General features: G+C 48.0%; 1 protein-coding gene across 2 annotated transcripts in view; it reads left to right on the forward strand.

The window, feature by feature from the left end:
* Positions 1 to 20,973, forward strand: part of DMXL1 (Dmx like 1) — a 1,781,042-nt gene that overhangs the window by 1,686,036 nt on the left and 74,033 nt on the right. For both annotated transcript variants that reach the window (XM_085632653.1, XM_085632652.1), the window contains 2 exons: positions 373 to 465; positions 567 to 658. In XM_085632653.1, coding sequence (XP_085488779.1) covers positions 373 to 465; positions 567 to 658 — 185 coding nt within the window. The remainder of the gene's footprint in view (positions 1 to 372; positions 466 to 566; positions 659 to 20,973) is intronic.

Consider the following 20,973-nt stretch of genomic DNA (forward strand, 5'->3'; position numbering starts at 1 on the left):
ATGAATTAATTGGTGCCTGGTCATTAGGGGCAAGCATTTGCTCAAACATTGCATTTTCAACTGAAACTGCTGAGGATTCCGAGTGTAATGGGGAATATTGAGCTACATTTGTGTATTCAGAAGTCCTGTGTGGAACCACTGTTAGAGGTAAACACCTCTGGTTTACTGGTAAGAACTGTCATTTTCTATTAAAAAAGAATTTTTATTATATTAGAAAAGACCCAGAAAAGTAGAAAAGATGGTTCCATTGTTGAGATTAAAAACACATCCATAGTATTTTATGGTCCAAGTGCTGCATGAATTTATTATGAAATGCATGTATGAAAATGTTCACTTTGTTGCAATAATCATATTTTGATTTATGTATTTTAGTTTGGGATTGTTGATGGCGATGGTCATATCAGTTTGTATCAAACAAATTGGAAGTATTGTTCGGCTACTGGAAGCACACCCAAACCTTACCTGGTAGGCGATCTTGTTTATTTTTGACAAACTAGATATAAAATTGTCTTTGTTGAATTTCTTCTATTAATCTTTTTTCATACTTTTTTTGTTTTTGCTTTTAGACATGGCAGTGTCATAACAAAACAGCCAATGATTTTGTTTTCATCAGTTCCTCATCTTTGATAGCTACTGCTGGACAGTCAAGTGATAACAGGTATGAGAATAAGTATTGTCTTTAGCAGATAAGTGGCAGATTTTTGTATTCCACGTATTCAAATGAATATTCTGTATGTTGTAACTGTGCTGCTGCAATCCATTGTTATTCAAAACAGAATAGATTTTTAAAAACTGTCATTGTATCATTGGATGTATGAAAACACAATGATGTTTTGACTATGGTTTCAACAGGAAGTTTATTTAATTGTTGAAGAGATACCATTTGTGGATATAGCTTGCAGAATTTGTTTCTGCTGAAGAAATCACTGTATTTTAATTAAAAATAATGATCTTCAAAATCTTCATCTTGAGAAATATTTTACAGGTTTTTTTTCTTGCTCCTTGTTGAGAGTACCAAACACATTCCTAGTGAGCTATAGATAATGCAGGATATTAAACGGAAGTGACAATACTAGAGGCTATTTATCTTTCTCCTCCGCTTTTATCCAGTATTCCAAAAGGTGGTGGATTAAGTGCTGCCTATACTAATATTCTTTACCTGACTTTTCTTTACAGAAGGATTTACCACTAAATGATAGGCCCATAGGCCCTAATTATTATGTTAAGTGCAGCCATGATATGTTGCACACAGACTTAAGAGTGTTTTGTCTTAAGGCCAGTCACAGCAGTTATAACTGGGAACCTGTTTCTGTAAAACGGCCGTGCCCCAGGGATGAAAAGAAAAAACTCTCTTTTAATACACATTAAGTGGTGAAGGCTATCCTCTAACAAACATGAGAACGCCTCAGCCCAAACTTTGCTGTTGAGGGACAGTGACTAGCTTCAAAATTGTTACATTACTGCACAATTTAATCTCTAAAACGACGAATTTGGCACAGTTTTCAAATCTAATTATTAAGAGTCTGAGCAGATTCATACAATTTTGCTTCCTCAGTACAGATCCAGCTTTTATTTTATCTCTAGCACCTCCTTCTGTTTTAGAGTTGATCCTTACTGCTTAGTAGTTTTCAAATGTACCTTCAGAGCCTCTTTATTGCATGGCAAAGCTCACCATGATTGGTGCCACAAACGACTTACCAAACGTTAGCCCTACTGAGCTAAGAATGTGCTCATTGTTCCTTTTCATGTAAACCAAAAGATACAGAGTATTATGTCCTTTAATCTTTTTCATCTATCTGATATGGGTGAATGTTTGCATGGGACTGTTTATAAAAGAGATTGGAGCCTTTTCGTAGGGGGAGCAGATGAACATTGTTTACATACACAAATATTTTTGCTAGCAGGTTTTATTCAAGGGATTAGTGATTACCTAGCAAGTTGTATATTGTTCAAGAGCTTGCATTTTAAGTTGGTATGATGGGCAAACCTGGCTTTCTTTGTGGAAAAGATCTGGACTGTTTTTAAGATTGTATCCACTTAAGAACTTGGTAGAGAAAGTACTTGGTCTCTGTTGTATAAACATGTACCTGTAATGCTTGAGCTGAGGCATTGCTTAGAATAACTTGGCTTAGGATATCATTAGATAGGCTGTTCATTTTTTATTAAACTTCTAAGGTAAAATCCCTTGTTTCAAATTATGTGTGTGTTGCTGCTGGAATGTCTTTGACAATCAAATCTACAAAAGTATCCATATGAAATATCTGATAGAGACTTCTAGCCGCAGATTCCTTAACTTTTGAATTCTCCCCAGGCATCAGACTGGATCTGGAAATTTTTCAGCAGTCCCTCTGTGTGCCAGGGGACGGCGCCTTATGACTCCGTGATGATGTCGACTCCGGTTGTGACGTCAGTCGGGAATGTGTGATGGTATTCCGCAAGCCAGAATCATGCTGTGTCTTCACAGCACCGTCATTAGAATGAATGCGTCTGCAGTACGCATTCCTTCTGCACGCAAGTCCTTATAACAATTTGCCTTAGGGGGTGCTGGATTTTGGAATAGGTTAATTGATTATTCCAACTCCAGTATGCGCAACAGTAGGGAAGGTGTTGGACTTTAAATCCAACTCCTTTCCACCAATGCGCTCCCCTAAGGCAAGTAGTTATAACAGCTTGCGTGCTGAACTAATGCGTACTAAAGATGTTTTTGTTCTATTGCTGGCGCTGTAAAGGCACAGTGAGATTCTGGCTTAGGTCTGAAAGACGTTTCTTAACAGTGGACTCATATAAATTCTCTCCAGTGCGCGGACGTCAGTTTTTCTTTTCTGCGCTGCAACGGAGAAGCAGCACCTAAGGCCATTTTTTTTAGACCTACTTCAACAGTTTTTGTCAGTTGGGAACAGTGTCCCTTTTTTCTCACGTCATCAGGCTTTATGCCTTGTGGGTCTTGTGCTCGTCAAATGTTGGCTACAAACCCGCATTCAGTTTGTATAGGAGAAAATCACAACTCCGAGGATTGCGGCTCCTGCCAGAGGCTGAAGCCTAAGGTGCTCAAGAAACGCTGTATAAAATCCTGATGGCGTGTCTGTTGCGATCCTCGGAGACTTCATGGCCACGGTCTTCATCTTCCAAAACAGAGGTCCATTCACAGGGTAGTTCCAGGTGCTGAAGCCGATATCGGTGTCGCTCTCCACAGATGTCTAAAGGTAAGCGCAGGCGTTGGAAGTCACGGCACCTCCTGACTTGGCCGCATGGAGACTCCGTCTCCCACCGCTCATCCCACCATTTGAGAAGGCCGTACATGACTTCACTCCGTGTCTTCCCATTTTTTCAGGAGCCGGGGCATCGATGGTCCAGATGAGGGAGTACTATAACTCTCTACATTTCATCTCTGGGCCCTCGCCTTCCTCTTGAGTGCCCTTGGGTTCTAAGGAGATGAGTGGACCTACGCCTGTGGGTTTGCCCTTGGTTGGTGCCGGTCAGCGTCTGCTACTCTGCTTCACTGCCGGTGCACAGCCGTTCGGGGACTCCACCTTTGGCGTCCATTCTGGATCAGCCGACTTCGGCATTGACATCGGCAAGGCCGATCAAACTCACTCCTCCTCTTACAATTGACATCAAAGCATCGCCTTCTCGGCGTCGATCGACTTCGGGTGCATAGTCAATAGAGCAAGCTGAGGGGAATGTGGCATTTTCACTTGCTTCTTGTGGTGAGACTTCTGGGAGTCACCTTGTGGAGGGTGCTGCAAAGGCAGTCTAGGCCATTTCATGCCATTTATGAGATTATTCCACCTCAAGTGGAGGAGAGTTAGATTTCTGCAGTTGCTGAGGCTAGTGGGCTGGAGACTTCCCCAGCCTCAAGGCTACAGTCCCCTCCCACTCGCTACTGAGGCAAGTTCCTTCTTTGCTGATATGTTGAGGAGAGTGGCTTCAATGTTTGGAATTGTCACTGCCTAGTTAAGTCCACTGACACTCTGATAGATGTCCTTTATCAAGGTCAGACGGGGGAAGACCATGTTCTTCCATACAGTGAGGCTCTGTTCGACATGTTGTTGGAAACTTGGGCCAAACCTTATACAGGGGTTACGGTGGACCGTGCAATATCTCACAGGCACCTGCCTGCTCCTAGAGGCCCAGTGTGTCTCCTCAGGCATGCTACCACTTGTAGTCTGGTAATTCAGCCTGCTTCTATTTCACAGGATATATATTCTTTCCCCAAGACTCCATTCAATAGAGAGTCTGGGAGTCAAGATGCATATGGCAAGCATTTCCTGTCTTCTGCTAGTTCTGCTTTAAGGTCCAAAAACACATGGGGTGTGGCCGAGCCAAGCTGCAAAATGGCCACTGTGTGAAGGGGCTCTGCCGGCCGAGCTCAAATTATCCGAAAATTATCCGATTCATCCCAGCAATCCCGACCTGGATTGGGAGTGTGTTTTCGGATTAGCAGCGGGAATCCAATTCTGCAATTTTGAAGGCGCAGAGCCGGGGATTGCCTACCTGCCCGGCCTCGTGGTCCTGCGGCCTGCTTATGGCCTGGAAGGCGTGCCAATGCGGTTTCCTGGTGGTGCACCCGTGGCTGCGTTCCCCTGGTGCCCTTGCCGTTCCACCTGGGCGTGGCTGCAGAGCCACTGCGGCAGTGGAGGGCGGCCCGGATCTGCTCGATTTGGAACCAGAGACACACAGCGGTGGACCGGGGCAGACGGTGGCTACCTGGTGAGTCCTGCTGTGAGGCTACCAAGCAGCTGCAACTTTTTCTGTCGCTACCGCCGCCGGTTGCGGGGCAGAGTACAGGGACTCGCGGGGCGGCTGGCAGACATGCCGGCGATTGTCTCTGGAGTGGTGAAGGGCCCCTGCAGAGTCCCATTATGCGGCCTACACATCGCTGTCCGTGCACCCCCCCCTCCCACCCCCCCCCCTTCCCGGGGCACAGAGGAGCTTATTGCGAGGCTCTGCTGGCGGCCGGTAGAGGCCAATTAACTGTGTGCAACACACCACTGAACGCGGATTTCCAGGGAGCATCAGCAGAATACCCCAGCAGGCTGAGCGGTATATTGTGGGATATAACTGAATAAACCCAGCCCCCTAGGTGCGTGTTTGCAACGGAGCTGTAGGCACAATCTGGGATCTGCGCTGCTCAATTTGTGGCACGTGTTCAGCACAGCCGGCTTGCGACAGAGTCACGCTGTGTGGTTGGGGCACACTGGCGGGTGCACGGCCTGTTCGACAGATACGAAAGCTGTGTTGGGCTGGATCTGTGTAAAGAATAAGAAACTATAGGGAAATCTGGCAGCCGAAATTAACCTTTGAAAAAAGGTCGACAAGACAGCAGGAGGGGCAGACCCATGCCTTCCAATGTAGTGCCGGAAAGACAAATGGACTCTGACCAGGACGACGAAATCATGTCCATGTTGCGTGAAGTCAAGGTCAGTCTGCAGGCGATTGCCGAAAAATTGGATTCCATGGCGGTAAGGATGGACCAAGTAACCCAAAAGGTGAAGAGGCAAGAATAGACACACTTGAAACTAGGGTTTCAGACAATGATGACTGTCAGACCGAAACGCACAAACAATTTCTCTGCATGGATAAGGTCCTCAACTTAATTAGAGCAAAGAACGAAAACCTTGAAGCGAGGTCGAGGAGAAACAATGTTCGCATCACAGCCATCCCAGAGTCAACTAACATCACGAACATGGTGAAATATGTTGAAGCCATGCTGAAAGAACTGTTCGGTAAGGCTCTATCTGACATGTTGCTGGTCGAGCGCACCCACCGAACACTGGGCCCCAGACTGCCTCCTGGAGCTCAACCTGGCCCGATCCTTGCTCGCTTTCTGAACTACAGAGATAGAGACATCGTCCTCAAATTGGCTCTCGGGCAGGGACCTACCCAATATCAGGGCAACTCCATAGCTTTGTTCCCAGACTTTTCTCAAGCTGTTCCGGTGGCGTGCCGGGAGTTTGTCGTGGCCAAAAAAATACTGCAGAAAATTGGCTCCAAATATGCATTGGTATATCCTGCCAAACTTCAAGTGCATACCGGAAGTAAGCTTTTAATATTCACAGATGCTGGTGCAGCGCTCAAGTTTTCAAAGCAAGCTGCACGGAAACGTCAAAGTCCTTGTGGAGAGAAAGAGTCGTCACCAGGAGGACATCTAAGTGACAATGATTGAAGAGTAATGTGTAATGGCTGTGTGATATGTCTATTTTTGTAGCTCTCAAGATGATAACAGATTGTAGGGGGGACTTACAAGAAGTGGACACCCTTCCATATGTGTCTGGTGAATACTGTCTCCTTTCTAATGTAGTTAATGCACTGTTTAAGCGTGCTCCTGTGTTACATATTGTAGAATCTTACAAGTAATTGCTGGGCTAGAATACAAGCTTGACCACCCTGTTGCTTTTAACAGGGGTATATGCCAGCGACCTCACGCCCTCCTCTGGGATAATTCCCAACAGACCTAAGCAATACAGGGCGATTATCATATTTGGGGTCGGTAAATGGGAATGAAAACACAACCTATTTGGGGGTTGGTGTGGGAGGGGGAGGGTGGGTTATGTTAATGTTTATAGTTTGCTACCGCAGAGTGTCCCACTGATTATTGCATTGCGACCAGGCACATGGAGGGGTCCCTGTAATGCACAAGAGTGGAGTGAAAGTCATGCAGAGCACCTAGCTAGCGGGCCACAGCGTGATTTGGCGCAGGCAGTCATGTACGTCCGCAACCTTCGCGCAGGTCCCTGTGTTTGTGTCTCACAGGCATAAATGTCATCATTAAAATGCATTACTTGAATGTGCGTGGTCTAAATGACCAAAGGAAATCCAGACTAGTGCAGTCCTACTTAAGGAGAAAAGATGTAGAAATATGCCTATTACAGGAAACGCATTTGAAAGATACTGCCCGTACCAGCCAGACTAGCTTCAAGCAGATGGGATGAGATATATATGTCCATTTATTCAAGCTATGCTCGCGAGGTAGCAATTCTGATTTTTAAAAAAAGGGATTCTTTGGAAAAAGCAGGAGGTTGCGGACCCTGAGGGTCGCTTCATAGTCTTACTAGGTGTAAGCTATGATCAACAGATCATTATCATTAACACTTTTGGTCCCAACACTGACAGCCCCGAATTTTTCTATCATGTTTGGCATAAGTTACAGACAATGGGGGACGCAGCATTACTGTGGGGGGATGGCTTTAATGTTGTGCTGTCGCCCACTGCAGATAGAACAGACTCCTCTTGCACGCACCACCCGCAGGCAGATGCTGCTCTGAAGGGAATAATGCAGGATCATCAACTAGTGGATACATGGCTCATATTCCACCCCATTGCCCGCGAACGTACATGCATAACGCAACAACACCTGGCCTGGCTCCGGCTAGATTTCCTGGTTAACCTCTAAAGACTTACACTCTTGGGCTACAGAGGTCGTACACCTCCCCCGCACGCTGTCTGATCATGCTCCCGTCATGATCAAATTCTCAGTACCAAAACCTTGCATTCAATCATTTACTTGGCGACTTCCCCCAAACGCGCTGCTTGATTCAGTTTTTAGGGAAGAGAGCAGGAAGCACATCACAGAATACTTTGAACACAATATGGGTTCGTTGACTCCATGGGGACGACATGGGAGGCCGTTAAGGTGGTGATTCTGGGATCCAGCATAGCCTAACAATTAGGAGTACTCGGAGACATCCACGGCAGTCTGGCCAGATTGGAAGCGGAAATCCGCATTTTGGAATTGCAGTTCTTTCACTCCCCCTCATCTTCGACGTTTGGAAAAATCTGTGGCAAATTCACTGCTTTTCAGGAAGAGGCAGAAAGGGAGACTAGATTTTTACATAAGCACGTGCTGGCGCATCGGTATGGGGAGAAGGATAGGCCTGGGAAGAAGCTAGCGAATCTTCTAAAAACGCCCCAAAGCTCCACATTCATAACAGAACTTTCCACCCCCACAGCCGAGACGGCTTGTTCACCATCAGCGATTTTAGAAACAATGCGCGATTTTTTCACAGTTAAACACTTAAGTCAGACCCTTCAGAACCTGACCTGCTAGAGTACTTTGATTCTATAGAACTCTTATGGTTAAGCAATGCACATCGGGAATAGCTTGCGTACCACTCATAGTGGAGGATGTAAGGAACGTAATTCATAGCTTGACTAACCTCCAAATTCTACAAAGAATATTCAGAGCCGGACCAATCAGGATTTGTGCCGGGTCGGTCCACCTCACATAATTTGAGGACAATTTTCGCCTTACTACATTACCTTGCCCCTCATGTCTCGATTCCACGAAGGCTGTCGACTCTATGGAGTGGAAGTTTTTATTCACTCTTCTCCGTAGATTGAGATTCAGCCCCTTGTTTATTCAGCAGGTTCAGCTTCTATACACACTGCCCATGGCCAGAATTAAAGCAAACGGGCTAATCTCAGAGCCTATAACCATCACCAGAGGAACTCGTCAGAGGTGCCCTCTGTCACCCCTATTATTTGCGATAGCGACAGAGCGGCTGGCGGCCAGACTCAGACAACACCACGCAAACTGTGGGATGGGTTCACAACTAGGGGCCTGCCTGTATCAATGTATGCAGATGACATCACCCTTTACATGACAAATCCAGAAAATTTTGCACCCATGACGAGACAATTAGTGCACCACGGGGGCCTGTCGGGGATGGAGGTAAATTGTGGGAAATCCACCATTATTCCATTAACATCAGGTACACATGCCTTTGACACTGAACATCCAATAGCATGTGTGGCCGGCCAAACGCAATACTTGGGCATCTGGATAAGTGGGAACCTGCACAAGATCTGGACGGCCAACTGCGGCAGAGCAGTGGACTGGATTGAAGACCGGGTTAGAAGATGGAAGACGTTGCCTCTTTCCCTAGCAGGTCACATCACCATAACAAAAATGATCATCCAGCTAAAATTACTGTATTTGTTTGTGAATATTCCAATGCCCCTCACAACACAATTTTTTAATCGACTTAGATCATTAATGATCAAGCTGGTTTGTGCAGGGAAACAGCCCCGGATATCTTGGGAGACACTTACTTTGCCGTTGGCACAGGGAGGGCTTGGTGCTCCTGACTTTGCTCTTTATGCATATAGCGCTCCGGCTCAATTTCTACAGTTTTGGTTGCATCCTATAACATTTCAGCCACATGTGGCAGTCAAATGGACAAGAAGGTGCCACTCCCCTTGAATACGGCACTATTTCAGAAATATAAACGTCTGAGGCAAGAAATTGATACACTGAAACTATGCGTTGGGCCTGGGATGGGCTCTGTAGACAGGCAGGTATAGGCACACTATATGCTCCATCAATACTGCTAGCAAATAATCTGCTGTTTCCGCCACTCATGGATAGTAGGGCACAGGGGCACGCACATTCACATAAACTCCTTATAGACAACAACTTGTTCCCAGAGGAAACCTTTCTAAAGCTCCAATAAATGTGCAGCTCAACACCTCCCACAGTGCTAGATACGCTCTTACACTACCAGCTATGTGCATCCTGTAGAAGTAGGTTGAGCTCATTTCCAGGTGCTCCTCCGCAACTGCTGGCATTAGAACACATGATAGTAGTGGAATTGGGTCGCAAGCTGGTGACTCGTATTTATACTAGCACACACAAAAATTCTCCAATCACCGTGCCACAATCACGCAGGGCATGGGAGGTGGACATAGGGGAGGATCTCATAGATGGCCAATGGGACTTCTGCTGCAGGCAAATGGAACAATGGTCTCCTAATTATCACTTCAGACTTATCCATTTCAAATGCATACATCGCCTTTACCGTACCCCGACACTACAGCGAATCGGGTTGAGGGCGGTCTCCGGTCTCGAGCTGCTGGCGGTGTGGGTCCCCCTAAGCCACTTTCTTGCACCTAGCATGTCAGTGTCGTCAATAGCTAACTTCTGGTCGAAAATATTGCACCACACCAAGAATATCACTGGACAGGACTTGCCTACCACCCCACTGGTGGCGCTGTTGGGGTAGGCGACTCACTGCAATGCTGCTGCTGTTGGCAAAAAGACAGGTGGCCTTGCATTGGGTTGCTACGTCTCCCCCAACCGTAAAATCTTGGGTAAAAGACATTACATATTGCAGAAACGAATTAACCTACTTTTGGCAACTTCTACCGAGACAGTCTCACCCAAAGGGCATATGGTCTCCATTTACAAATTGGCTATGTTCCGCTGCTGCGGATGATGCAATACTCTACCTGTACAAAGAAAGAGTACCCATGGGCTGCAATGATAGACTACCCATTGGCTTGTGGAGTTATACATTATTGTATTGCCAAACGTCTGATTTTTTTAATCCGGTACGTGTCCCACTGCAGCAATATATCACTCTTTCACAATGTTAACAAGCTCGTATGTGCTGCTCAGTGGGCGATGTGGCCCTCCATGCAAGTAATTGTATCAGTAGACACTCAATGTAAAAACGGTAGTTTTTTACTGTTTATATTCTTGAATGAAACTCAATAAACAGACGTTTTTTTAAAAAAAGGTCCACAAACAAGTCTTGTGGTCTTGGGAGTTGTTCCCCATGGTTTATGGGCTTCTTTACAGATTGTGTTGCCAAAACACCCGGATAGCCTCCATTCTGATATATTCAATAGCATTATTATGTTTCTTATAGAGCATGTATATGCAATTATGAGACCTTGTATGCAGAGTTTATACTTGTTTTTTGCCTAACCTGTGCATAAGAATTTGTTCCGTGGAAGTGTGCACCCTTTTTACTGGAGACAATTACGTTTGGCAATTCGAGGTGTCTGCTTTGTATTCTTCTGACTACTTCAAGTCTTGGTTTTCTCAGTTTTTGGAGGTGTTATTTCTCCTTATGTTCAATTTTGTAAAATGGTTGTCCGGTGAGCTCTGCTTCTGAGGTTATCTGTGATGCAGTGGCTGATCATTTACCTTAGGGCTGTTTACAGCTATGTCTTATTTGGTTGAGAAGATTTCAGTTTTTTCAGAAGAGAAGGTCAGTTTTTTTAATCTTTCTTCACTTTTAGAACATTCTGGATTTTTACATATTCGTTGACTTTGGCACTATTGATAGCCATACATTTCAGGAGATTGGAAGTTCTCTGTCTTCTTGGGGACATTTTCTTTCTCTATTAAGCATTTGTTATTTTCTGTATCTTACAGCCCTTTAAGGGATCATATAGTGACGTATGATCTGGTGCTTTGTGTGTCTGCTATATATAATGAGAAGGATATTACATTCTGTTTTAAAGTTCCGAACTATATGTAGGCATGGAACGTGGATATATGGATCTGGGTATAATTGATCAATATTTGTAGCAGATTCATATCTGTTTAATTGCTATTTTTCTGTCTCTATGAACACTATGCATTGTGTGATCCTTGAGGTGAATATTTTGTCTTTAAAAAAACATTTTTGTTTAAGGTATGGCCTATGACGTTCATCATCTAGACATTTGGTCCTATCTTCCCGACCTTGAAATAAATGGGTTTATTCATCTTGGTTTTAAAGGGAATGAGGTTTGGAAGTCCTTCTTTTCTGGAGTTATCAGTACAGATTTTCTTCAGATATTTCTTCACTGATGTAGAGATTGCGGGTTGCATGGCATTTGCGTTGCCTTTGGCCCTTCTAGTCCAAGGGCTCACTTACCCTTTGGGGGTTTAATACTATTGTCTGTCTGTTGTCAGATGTCTTCTGACTGGGTATTATCATGGCCCCCTTAAATCTTTTGTTTTTCTGTGCCTGTGGGGTTGTTTCTTATTTACATTGGCTGTGGTCGGTACCACAGTTTTCTTATAGAGAGCCATGTTCTTTTTCATTTCATTCCTACATATGTCTGGTCTGTGATGAATTTCGATCAGCTGGTTCTCTTTGAGAGCTTTTGTAGGATTAGTTTGCAGACCCTCCTCTGGGTGGGTATAACTATGGTATTTAATTAAAAAGTTGAGGAATCTGCGGCTTGATGTCTCTATCAGATGAACAAGTTACTTACATTCGGTAACGTATTATCTGGTAGAGACACAGTCTAACTGCAGTTTCCTTAACTCCCTGCCCATCCTCCCCACTCTAACATTCTGTAGTGTAAGGGTTATACCCCTGTTAGATCTGGGGGTCTCTAGTTGGCAGAGATAGGTACCTTTGTCCAAATAGGGACCCTTGCTTCTTGTCAGGGTAAGCGGGATACACACTGTTGATAACCCCTGCTCACCCACTTGGTAGCTTGGCACAAGCAGACCGGCTTATCCCCAAGGCAATGTGTAAAGTATTTGTACCAACACTATATAAATAGGTATATAAACTCATAAAAGTGTAATACAACATGATCCGAAATAGTCCACTGGTTTTACGTATATAGTATAATATAAAGAAGATAAAACTTGCAAGTAAGAGAGGAAAGGGAAGGAAGTGGGAGAAATGAGAAAAAAGACAGTGTTAATAAAAAAGAGGAAAATATTGGACGTTATATGCAAAGAAATGATCAAGGAAAGAAGTTAGATACGATAAATTATGGGCCGGACAAATATAATTTAGAATTGTTAAAATATATTGAATCCATAATTTGATTTGTGATATATATATATATATATATAGGAAATAATACATGATACAAAATAATAAAATGAATGAATAGATTAATAAATATGTAGATAAATGGATAAGAGGATAAATAAATGGATAGATAAATAAGTAGATAGATATCAAGAGTGGATAGATAAAGAAATTAGAAGAAAAGGAAAAAGAAGAGAAAAAACCTCCTTGCCCAGAAAAAGAAGGTAGGAATGAGACTGGGGGAGAAAAGAGGATAGAGGGAAAGAACAGACAAGTCAGTAAGGAGGAACATTTAAGGATCTCGGAAAAAAGGAGTCCATACTTGTTGAAATATTACTTCTTGGTCTTGTAATTTATATATTATATGTTCATAGATGGAGTATTAGGTGATTGCCGCAACCTTAAAATACAAATTGTAGCTGTTGAAAGAGCAGTATGTAAGAGTCGGCACTGAGGACGCATGATGTAATAAGAACTCCCAAAATCATGCAGTAAGATAGTGCGGGAGGTAAGAGGAAGTTTGAGCAATTGTTGGAAACCGGGCAACCGGGTTAGCGGTCACCAGGTTCCCAGCACAATGGTAGCTTGGCTCGAGCGGTTGGGGGTCAGGCACCGTGTTAAGCGTACGTCACACCCTCACAATAACCATGCGTTCATCCGTTCCAAAAACGACACTACACCGTAAAAATTATGGAAGAAAAGAAGAAAATATATATGTCTTTATCTTATTTTCTCTTAGTTGCAGGCTTCACATCATAAATACAATACAATAGGATTTTCCTTTAAAAGAGCAGGTCAAATAAACAATACTACTTCGAGGTTTCAACAAATAGGTTCAGGTCATAGTTAAGCAAGGAATAAATAGAGGTGCAATAAATACAGATAGCAAATAAATACAGTCAGACAATAAATACAGTGCAGGAATAAATTAGTGAAAGACAATAAGTAAAGCACCTTCAATAATTAAGGTAAAGCAATCAATGACAATTACAGATCAGATCACTTTCATGAGGTAACTTGGTCTTACTTTGCCCATACACAGCTTGTGGACATTTGGGTGGCATGGGGGTGTCCCACCTAGATTGGTCAAGGCTGGGGCTTAAGCTGAGGCAGAACGAGGGTAATCTAAAGATCTGGCCCTCCAAACTACACAGCCCCTCACAGAGGTCACTGCACCAGTCTCAGTTCACCCCTGGCACTCCCAGGCTGGTCCTAACACCCCTCTAGCCCCTAGAATGGTCTTTTAGGGCTCCCCGGGGCCTTAGACGCCCCCTCTACCACTTACTGTCCCTTGCACGACTATCGGCTCCGCTCGGCGCCGTGTCGACGCCGTGAGGCAGCTCCGGATCGATGTCGCTGAGCGGCCTCGGTTCGATGTCGCCACTATCGGCTCCGCTTGGCGCCGTGTCGACGCTGTGAGGCAGCTCCGGATCGATGTCGCTGGGCGGCCTCGGCTCGATGTCGCCTTCCGGCGTCGCAGGGACACGGTCTCCCCGCTTCCGGGTGTCTCCGGAGTGCGATCTCCACTCCCGACCTCCAGCGCGCTTCACCTCAGTTTCCGGCGACTCCGGAGGGTGGACTTCACTCCCCCATCGACGCCTCACCTCGACCTCCGGTGCCTCTCCACGACCTCCGTCGGCGCCCTCACCTCGACCTCAGGTGACTTCCTACTCGACCTCCGGTGCCTCTCCACGACCTCCGTCGGCGCCCTCACCTCGACCTCAGGTGACTTCCTACTCGACCTCCGGTGCCTCTCCACGACCTCCGCCGGCGCCCTCTCTCGACCTCTGTCGGCTCCGGGTACGACGTCTGCTTTCTATCAGCGCCGCTTCTCTACCTCAGGCCCCAGGTCTCCAGGCTTCTCGACGTCAGGACTCCAGGAGGACACCGCTGAACAGGTCAGGAGCTTGCTGTTTTTCCTCTTTAAGGCCTGTTCCAAATGTTCAGATCCCTAAGATGGTTGTTCTGGTCTTGGTCCCACACAGGGCTTTAGGCTGGGCTTGGTCAGTAGGGACTAGCATCAAGGGTGGGTTTCTGGACCCCACTCCAAGCACTGGTTTCCACCCCTGCTGCCTTACTCCGACCTCCTTCTATCTTTGTGTCCTCTCTCCTCTCCAGTCAGATGCCAACTGCCACCCTGAGATGGCCTCCCAACATTCTAAACTGCCTCCCACTGTCACAGGGTTCTAGAATGTTCCAGAAGGTTCTAGAAACCTCCAGTGAGTTCTGGTTATGTCACAGGTGACAATGGGTGGCCACCATTTTGTGTCTCAGGCCCTCAGACAGAAGTTCCAGGGGTAGGGAAAATGGCTCCCTGACCCTGCATCAACACTAACAAGTCTGGTGGTTCCCAAAAAGGAAAAAAATATAACAGGGTTTGAGGCAGAAGTGGGACAAAATAAATAATGATGAGGAGGGACCACCCAAAGTGCTGACAGGTCTAACAGCAATAGTTTCCTTTAATATATCTCCTACTTGCGTCCAGAAATGTTGTAGAGAGGGACACTCTCAGAGTAAATGGAGGAGGTCACAATTAACTCTAGAACATCTCCAACATTTAGAGTGTGTTAATAATCCTGCTACTGTGTCATCTTCTAATGGTCCCATCGGATTAAGACCGAGGAGCAGTGAAAGTATATACACATTCAGGTGTTGTCACTTTCTTTAGAAAATGTACACTTCCCTTGAAGAGGTCTTGCAGTTGCATTGTTTGTTGGGCAAGAGAACACACTTCCTGACTGTTGGATGGTTACAGTCTAGAATCAAAAGATGAATACATTTTCTATTAATGGGAACTTCCCTTCTGGATTTCCTAGGGTTATGAAATACTCCCTGGCTTTAGATTTGATATGAAAACATTTGAATTTCTTTAGCTGTGTACCTCCGAGACTCCAGCTGCAGTGCCACATACGTTCATCCCATTCTTCAATATTTTTGAAAATATTTTATTCTGCCTTTTTTGTAATCTTGTCTCTTCTTAAACCTGTTTTCACCCATCCCCAAATGCAGGCATAATATGTTTCTCTCTGGTCCCAGATCACAAGAAACACTATCTGTAATGTCTGCCATTGCAAGATGGTGCAAATGTCGGAGATTTTGTCTACTCTTTTCCCTAAAGCCATCAAGGAGCATGAAATTAACTTTGAATAGAACAGTATGGACACTCGCATTGAGAGGAAAGACAGAAGTGGAGTGGAATTACAGCTGTTGCAGAGTCCACTCAAGGAAAAAGAACATGCAACACCTGCAGTCTTCTTTAAATTGCGTTTTCTCTCATGGCGTTCTGGGTCAGAGTAGAAGAAGCAGAGGCATATTGGAAAAGCTGTTTAATGTCCTCATACTCAGCTGAAGAAGTTCCAAAGTTGTAACCTATGTTATCGCACCGTAGGATCTTCCTTCATAGTCATACATGCGTGAAAAAATCCCCGTTGTGTGTGCGGATCCCAGAACACCTTTATATTTAGTTTTCCTTCTAGGAGTAAAAAAAGTTATTTGCCCCTGAATTTATATATAAGTCTGTGGGTTGGAAGTCTAAAAGGCCTTATTTTTCTTCAATGTTCACATAACTCTTCAAATTATGTTCATAGAACTGCATTGCAGCATGTATATGTAGAAAGAAAAATCCCTTTTTGCAGAGAAACATGAATGTAAAAATGCAGTCTGTTATGCTTACATTAAACTGACTGATTACAATATAATGAGAGGGTCCATAAGGTTATCCCAGCCCACATTGTAGGGGAATCCAGGAACCCACATATTATGAATGTTCTTCCTCTATTGTATCTGTATTACACACAGAATCCTTTATAGGGTGAACGGACCCTCACTCATCAAGGTGGCATGCTCCATTTGATTATGCTCCATGGTGGGAGGTACAATACCCACCGGATCACTCCAAAAGGGAGCTCTTTAATGGAGATCTTTTTCTTGCTCGGTTCCTGGTGTTCTTGTAGTGTGTAAGTGGAGATTGTGATATGTGGGTGTAGTGACTGAAATTGCCTATGGGTGACTCACATATATTGCCTTTATTCATGGAAGGATAATCTATGGCAACATTAAAAACATGGTCTGGGGTGGAGGAGCCTAGCGCGCAACCAAGATGGCCGCGTAGGTGCGAGGCTCCCGAGGACCTCCGTGACCTCCTGAATTAATCCTGACTATATCCTGTCCTTTTCGAGGGGACTGTGTCGGTGAACCCGAGCTGAGGCGCCACCCGTTTTCCGCGTTCGAATTGGACCCCGAACACCGGCGGGAGCGCCGATCGAAGGTTGCGGCCTTCCCCGTGCCGGCCCCCCGGATTGGAGTAGTGGGGCGATCCGGGGACAAAGTGAACAACAGCGGCGGGCACGGCTGGGCGACTCGCGTACCCCGCGCTTTCACTTTCACTTTTGCGCCCTCCTCGCCTCCAGTGAGGTAGGGTCGCGAAGCGGGGTGCGGTGGTGTGGTCTTGTTCAGGTGCCCGGCTGACCCGCCTGCTGTGGATCGTCCTGTGGTGCGGTGGCTGCCCTCCCTCCCCCGGACCCCGTGAACGGGTCTATCGGCCCTTTTGCGGAGATTGGCACGACGGTGGGGAAGCAAGCATGTCCACCAAACAAGATGGCGACCGGGCGAAGGTGAAGACGACCCGCCGTGGCCCGGCGCACCAATCCAACAGTATGGACCGCTACACCCTCCAGAAGGGATCTCCGGAGACATCGCGCACGTCCCCGGCGGGCCTGACGGAGACATCGGCCCAGCCAGTGGACCTGACCCTCCGGGACGTCATGGGCGCCATCGCGGAGATGAAGGCCTCGGTGGACCAGCGCTTCGACACCCTAGCGCAGAAAATAGACTCGGTCCTGGTGGATGTGAGCCTGGTGAGGGCCGACCTCTCTAAGACGAATGACCGGGTCGATTCCCTGACCCACACCACAACGGGCCTCGAGACAGATGTGGCGGCCCTCCAAAAGGAGGTGCGCCGGCTTGGCCAGGCGAGCGCCCTGATGGACCGGCGACTGGAGGATTCTGAGGGTCGGGCCAGGAGGAATAATGTTCGTATTGTGGGGGTGCCGGAGGGACGAGAGGCGGAGGCCGCCGACCTTTTTGTGGAAGATCTAATCCTTACCCACCTGCAACCCCGGGGCCTGAGTAAGTTTTTTGCGGTTGAGCGTGCTCACCGGGTCCCTGGGGGCAGGCCGAAGGCCGGTGCCCCGCCGCGGCCTCTCATTGCCCGGATTTTTAATTTTCGGGACAGGGACGCTATCCTGCAGACCTCCAGGCAACAGGGACCGGTCAAGCTTGACAACATGGATGTGCGTTTCTACCCAGACTTTACTCCGGCGGTCCAAAAGCAGAGACTCAGTTTTCTCGGTGTTAAACGTCGCCTGCGGGACCTGAACCTAAAGTACTCAATGCTCTTTCCAGCTAAGCTAAGGGTGGAGGTGGAAGGTCGCACGCACTTCTTTGATCGCCCCGAGGCGGCTGGGGACTGGTTGGACACTCTGCCTGATGATCGGGGCCGGGGGGGTGGGGGGGGTGCGGGCGGTGGAGAGGGCCTGCCGGATCAGAACTGAGGGGTGAATAATAGGCCCTGCTCGGGACAATACTTCTTTACCATTTCTCGATCGTGTATATTCCCCTCCTATGGAGGTCGTACGGGGTCTGTTGGGGGCTTCCCTCCTCCTCTGGGGTACTAGTTAGTCTTTCTCTATGGGGCGACAGGCACACTGCACTTTGGGGGGGCTGACTGGGCTCATGCAGGGGTGCAGGGAGGGGGGAGTTTTGTTGGGATGGGGGGGTGGGGGGGGTGTGTTGTTTGTTTGCACCGCAAGGCAAACCCTTTACTGTATTGCTGTTCTCGAAATGCTCTGTGGGGGACGACTGATTGCTTCTACGTATGATGGGGGGTAGGGACTTGGCTGTGTTGTCCTGGAATGTTAACGGTCTGGGGGATCGGATTAAGCGTGGTGTGGTCCTGCAGTTCCTGAAACGTATATCGCCGGATGTTGTCTTCTTGCAGGAGACACACCTTATAGGTAACTCCTTTCATGCCATGAATCGGCGGGGCTATCGTTTGGTGGCCCACTCGGGCTTCACTTCGGGGTCGCGGGGGGTGGGTATCATGATCAAGAACTCGCTTCCACTGGAGATTGATGAGGTGCACCATGACGAGAGGGGACGTTACACTGTCCTGGTGGGTAGAATGGAGGGTAGAGTGATTGTTTTCATGTCAGTGTACGTCCCGCCTGGGTTACAAGCTACTACATTTGCGGACCTGGGGCGCCTCCTCCTGGACCTCCCGGGTGGCCTGCTGGTGGTCGGGGGGGACTTCAATGCGGTAGTTTCTGGGTCTATGGATCGCCACCCCCCTAGGGACCTCCCCCGGGCACGGGCGTGGCTGTCCGGCCTTTTAGACACACTGGGCCTGGTGGATTGCTGGCGACTAAAGCACCCTACGCAGCTGCAATACACTTTCCACTCGGGCGCCCATGGTAGCCTCTCGCGACTTGACTACATCCTGGTCCCGGCGGCCCACGCTGGGAGGGTAGGAGAGGTGTGCCATCTGGCGCGGGGTATTTCGGATCACTCCCCATTACTGTTACATTTTGATGTCTTCCCGAGAGGGGAGGGCAGGGTGGCCCCAATCAATGCATGGTACTTACGAGACCCCACTATTCGTGCCGACTTGATTAAATCCTTACAGCGCTATTTTGACGAGAATGTGGGGTCTGTCCCTTCGGCCATCTCCCTGTGGGAGGCCTTTAAGGTAGTCCTCAGAGGGGAGGCCCTCTCCTTTATCTCCCATGCCCGGAGGCGCGAGCGGGAGGAGGTGACCCGGGTGGAGGCCGAGATTGTGGAACTGGAGGGTGACCTGGGGAGCGGGGTAACGGATGCCAAGTTGCATGTTTTGCACCTCAAGCAGGCGGCCTATAGGGCCCTCGTCACGGAGGCGGCCAGGGGCCTCAGTAGAGAGCAACAGGGACGATTGTATGATGTGGGCGATAAGGCGGGTAAATTGATTGCGTGGTTGGATAAGAGGGAGAGAGCGAGTCGTGTGGTTCCTTTGATTGAGAGGATGGATGGTACGCGTGTCACCGAGCCGGAAGCCATCGTCACCTGCTTCGCGGATTACTTCCGCGAGGTGTACTCCCCGGTTTCCCCCTGCTCGGAGGAAGATTCCCATTCCCTGCTTCGGGACATCGCGCTGCCCTCCCTTTCGGTGGAGGACAGGGATTCGCTAGACGCTCCTCCCACCTCGGACGAAATTGCCCTGGCTATTCGCTCGGTCGCGTCCGGCAAGGCCATGGGCCCTAATGGTCTTCCCATCGAGCTTTATAAGCTGCGCCCGGATGTGCTAGCGCCCCACCTGCGCGCGATGTTCCTGGCGGCCCACTCGCAGGGTTCCCTCCCGCCGGACCAGCGTCTGGCCACGATTGTGGTGATACACAAGGAGGGGAGACCCCGTGAGCGGGTCACATCCTACAGGCCAATTTCGCTCTTGAACGCGGAGCCCAAAATCCTTGCCAAGGTGTTGGCCAATCGGTTGGTCGGTGTGGTGGGCGACTTGGTCCACCAAGACCAATCTGGCTTTATACCCCATCGTAACACGGCTCTTAATCTGCGACGCTTGCACGGGGTGCTCGCGCGTGTCCCGTTTGTGCGGGAGCCGGCCATTTTGGCATCCTTGGACGCCACCATGGCGTTTGACACGCTTGAATGGCCATACATCTGGGCGATGCTGGCGAAATTCGGATTTGGCCCGGGGTTCATTAGCTGGGTCAAATTGCTGTATTCGGGCCCGCTGGCGCAGGTGGTGGTGAATGGGCGAGTCTCGGCCCCATTCGAGCTGGGGCGGGGCACGCGTCAGGGTTGCCCCTTGTCGCCGCTCCTGTTTGCACTGGCCTTGGAGCCCTTGGCGGAGTGGCTACGGTGGCACCCTTCTATCCGTGGTCTCCGCTGGACCCCTGAGTATGAGGACCGCGTGTCCCTCTACGCCGATGATATCCTCTTGTATCTCGCCTCCCCGCGCAAATCGCTGATTGTCCTGGTTGATGTTTTGCGCTCCTTCGGGCGTAACTCAGGCCTTGTCATCAACTGGGCGAAATCCTGCGTATATGTGCTTTCCGGGGAGGCTCCGGCCCTACCGCGTGACTGCCCGATCCAGATTGCCTCCCAGGGGTTCCGGTACCTGGGTATCTATATCACCCTAGACCCGGAGGCCCGCTATGAGCGGAACTTGTTGCCCCCCCTCCAGCGCTTGCGAGAGGATGTCGCGCGTTGGCGGCGTCTTCCGCTCTCGCCACTTGGCCGAGCGGCCTTGTTTAAGATGATGTCCTTGCCGCGCTTTCTGTACGCCCTCCAGAACACTATGGACCTGGTACCAGCGCGCTACTTTCGCGAGGTGGAGGGCCTGCAGCGGCGCCTGTTCTGGGACGGGAGGCCGCGT

The sequence above is a fragment of the Triturus cristatus genome, chromosome 2_1, assembly GCF_964204655.1.
Source record: "Triturus cristatus chromosome 2_1, aTriCri1.1, whole genome shotgun sequence".
Classification (NCBI taxonomy): Eukaryota; Metazoa; Chordata; class Amphibia; order Caudata; family Salamandridae; genus Triturus; species Triturus cristatus.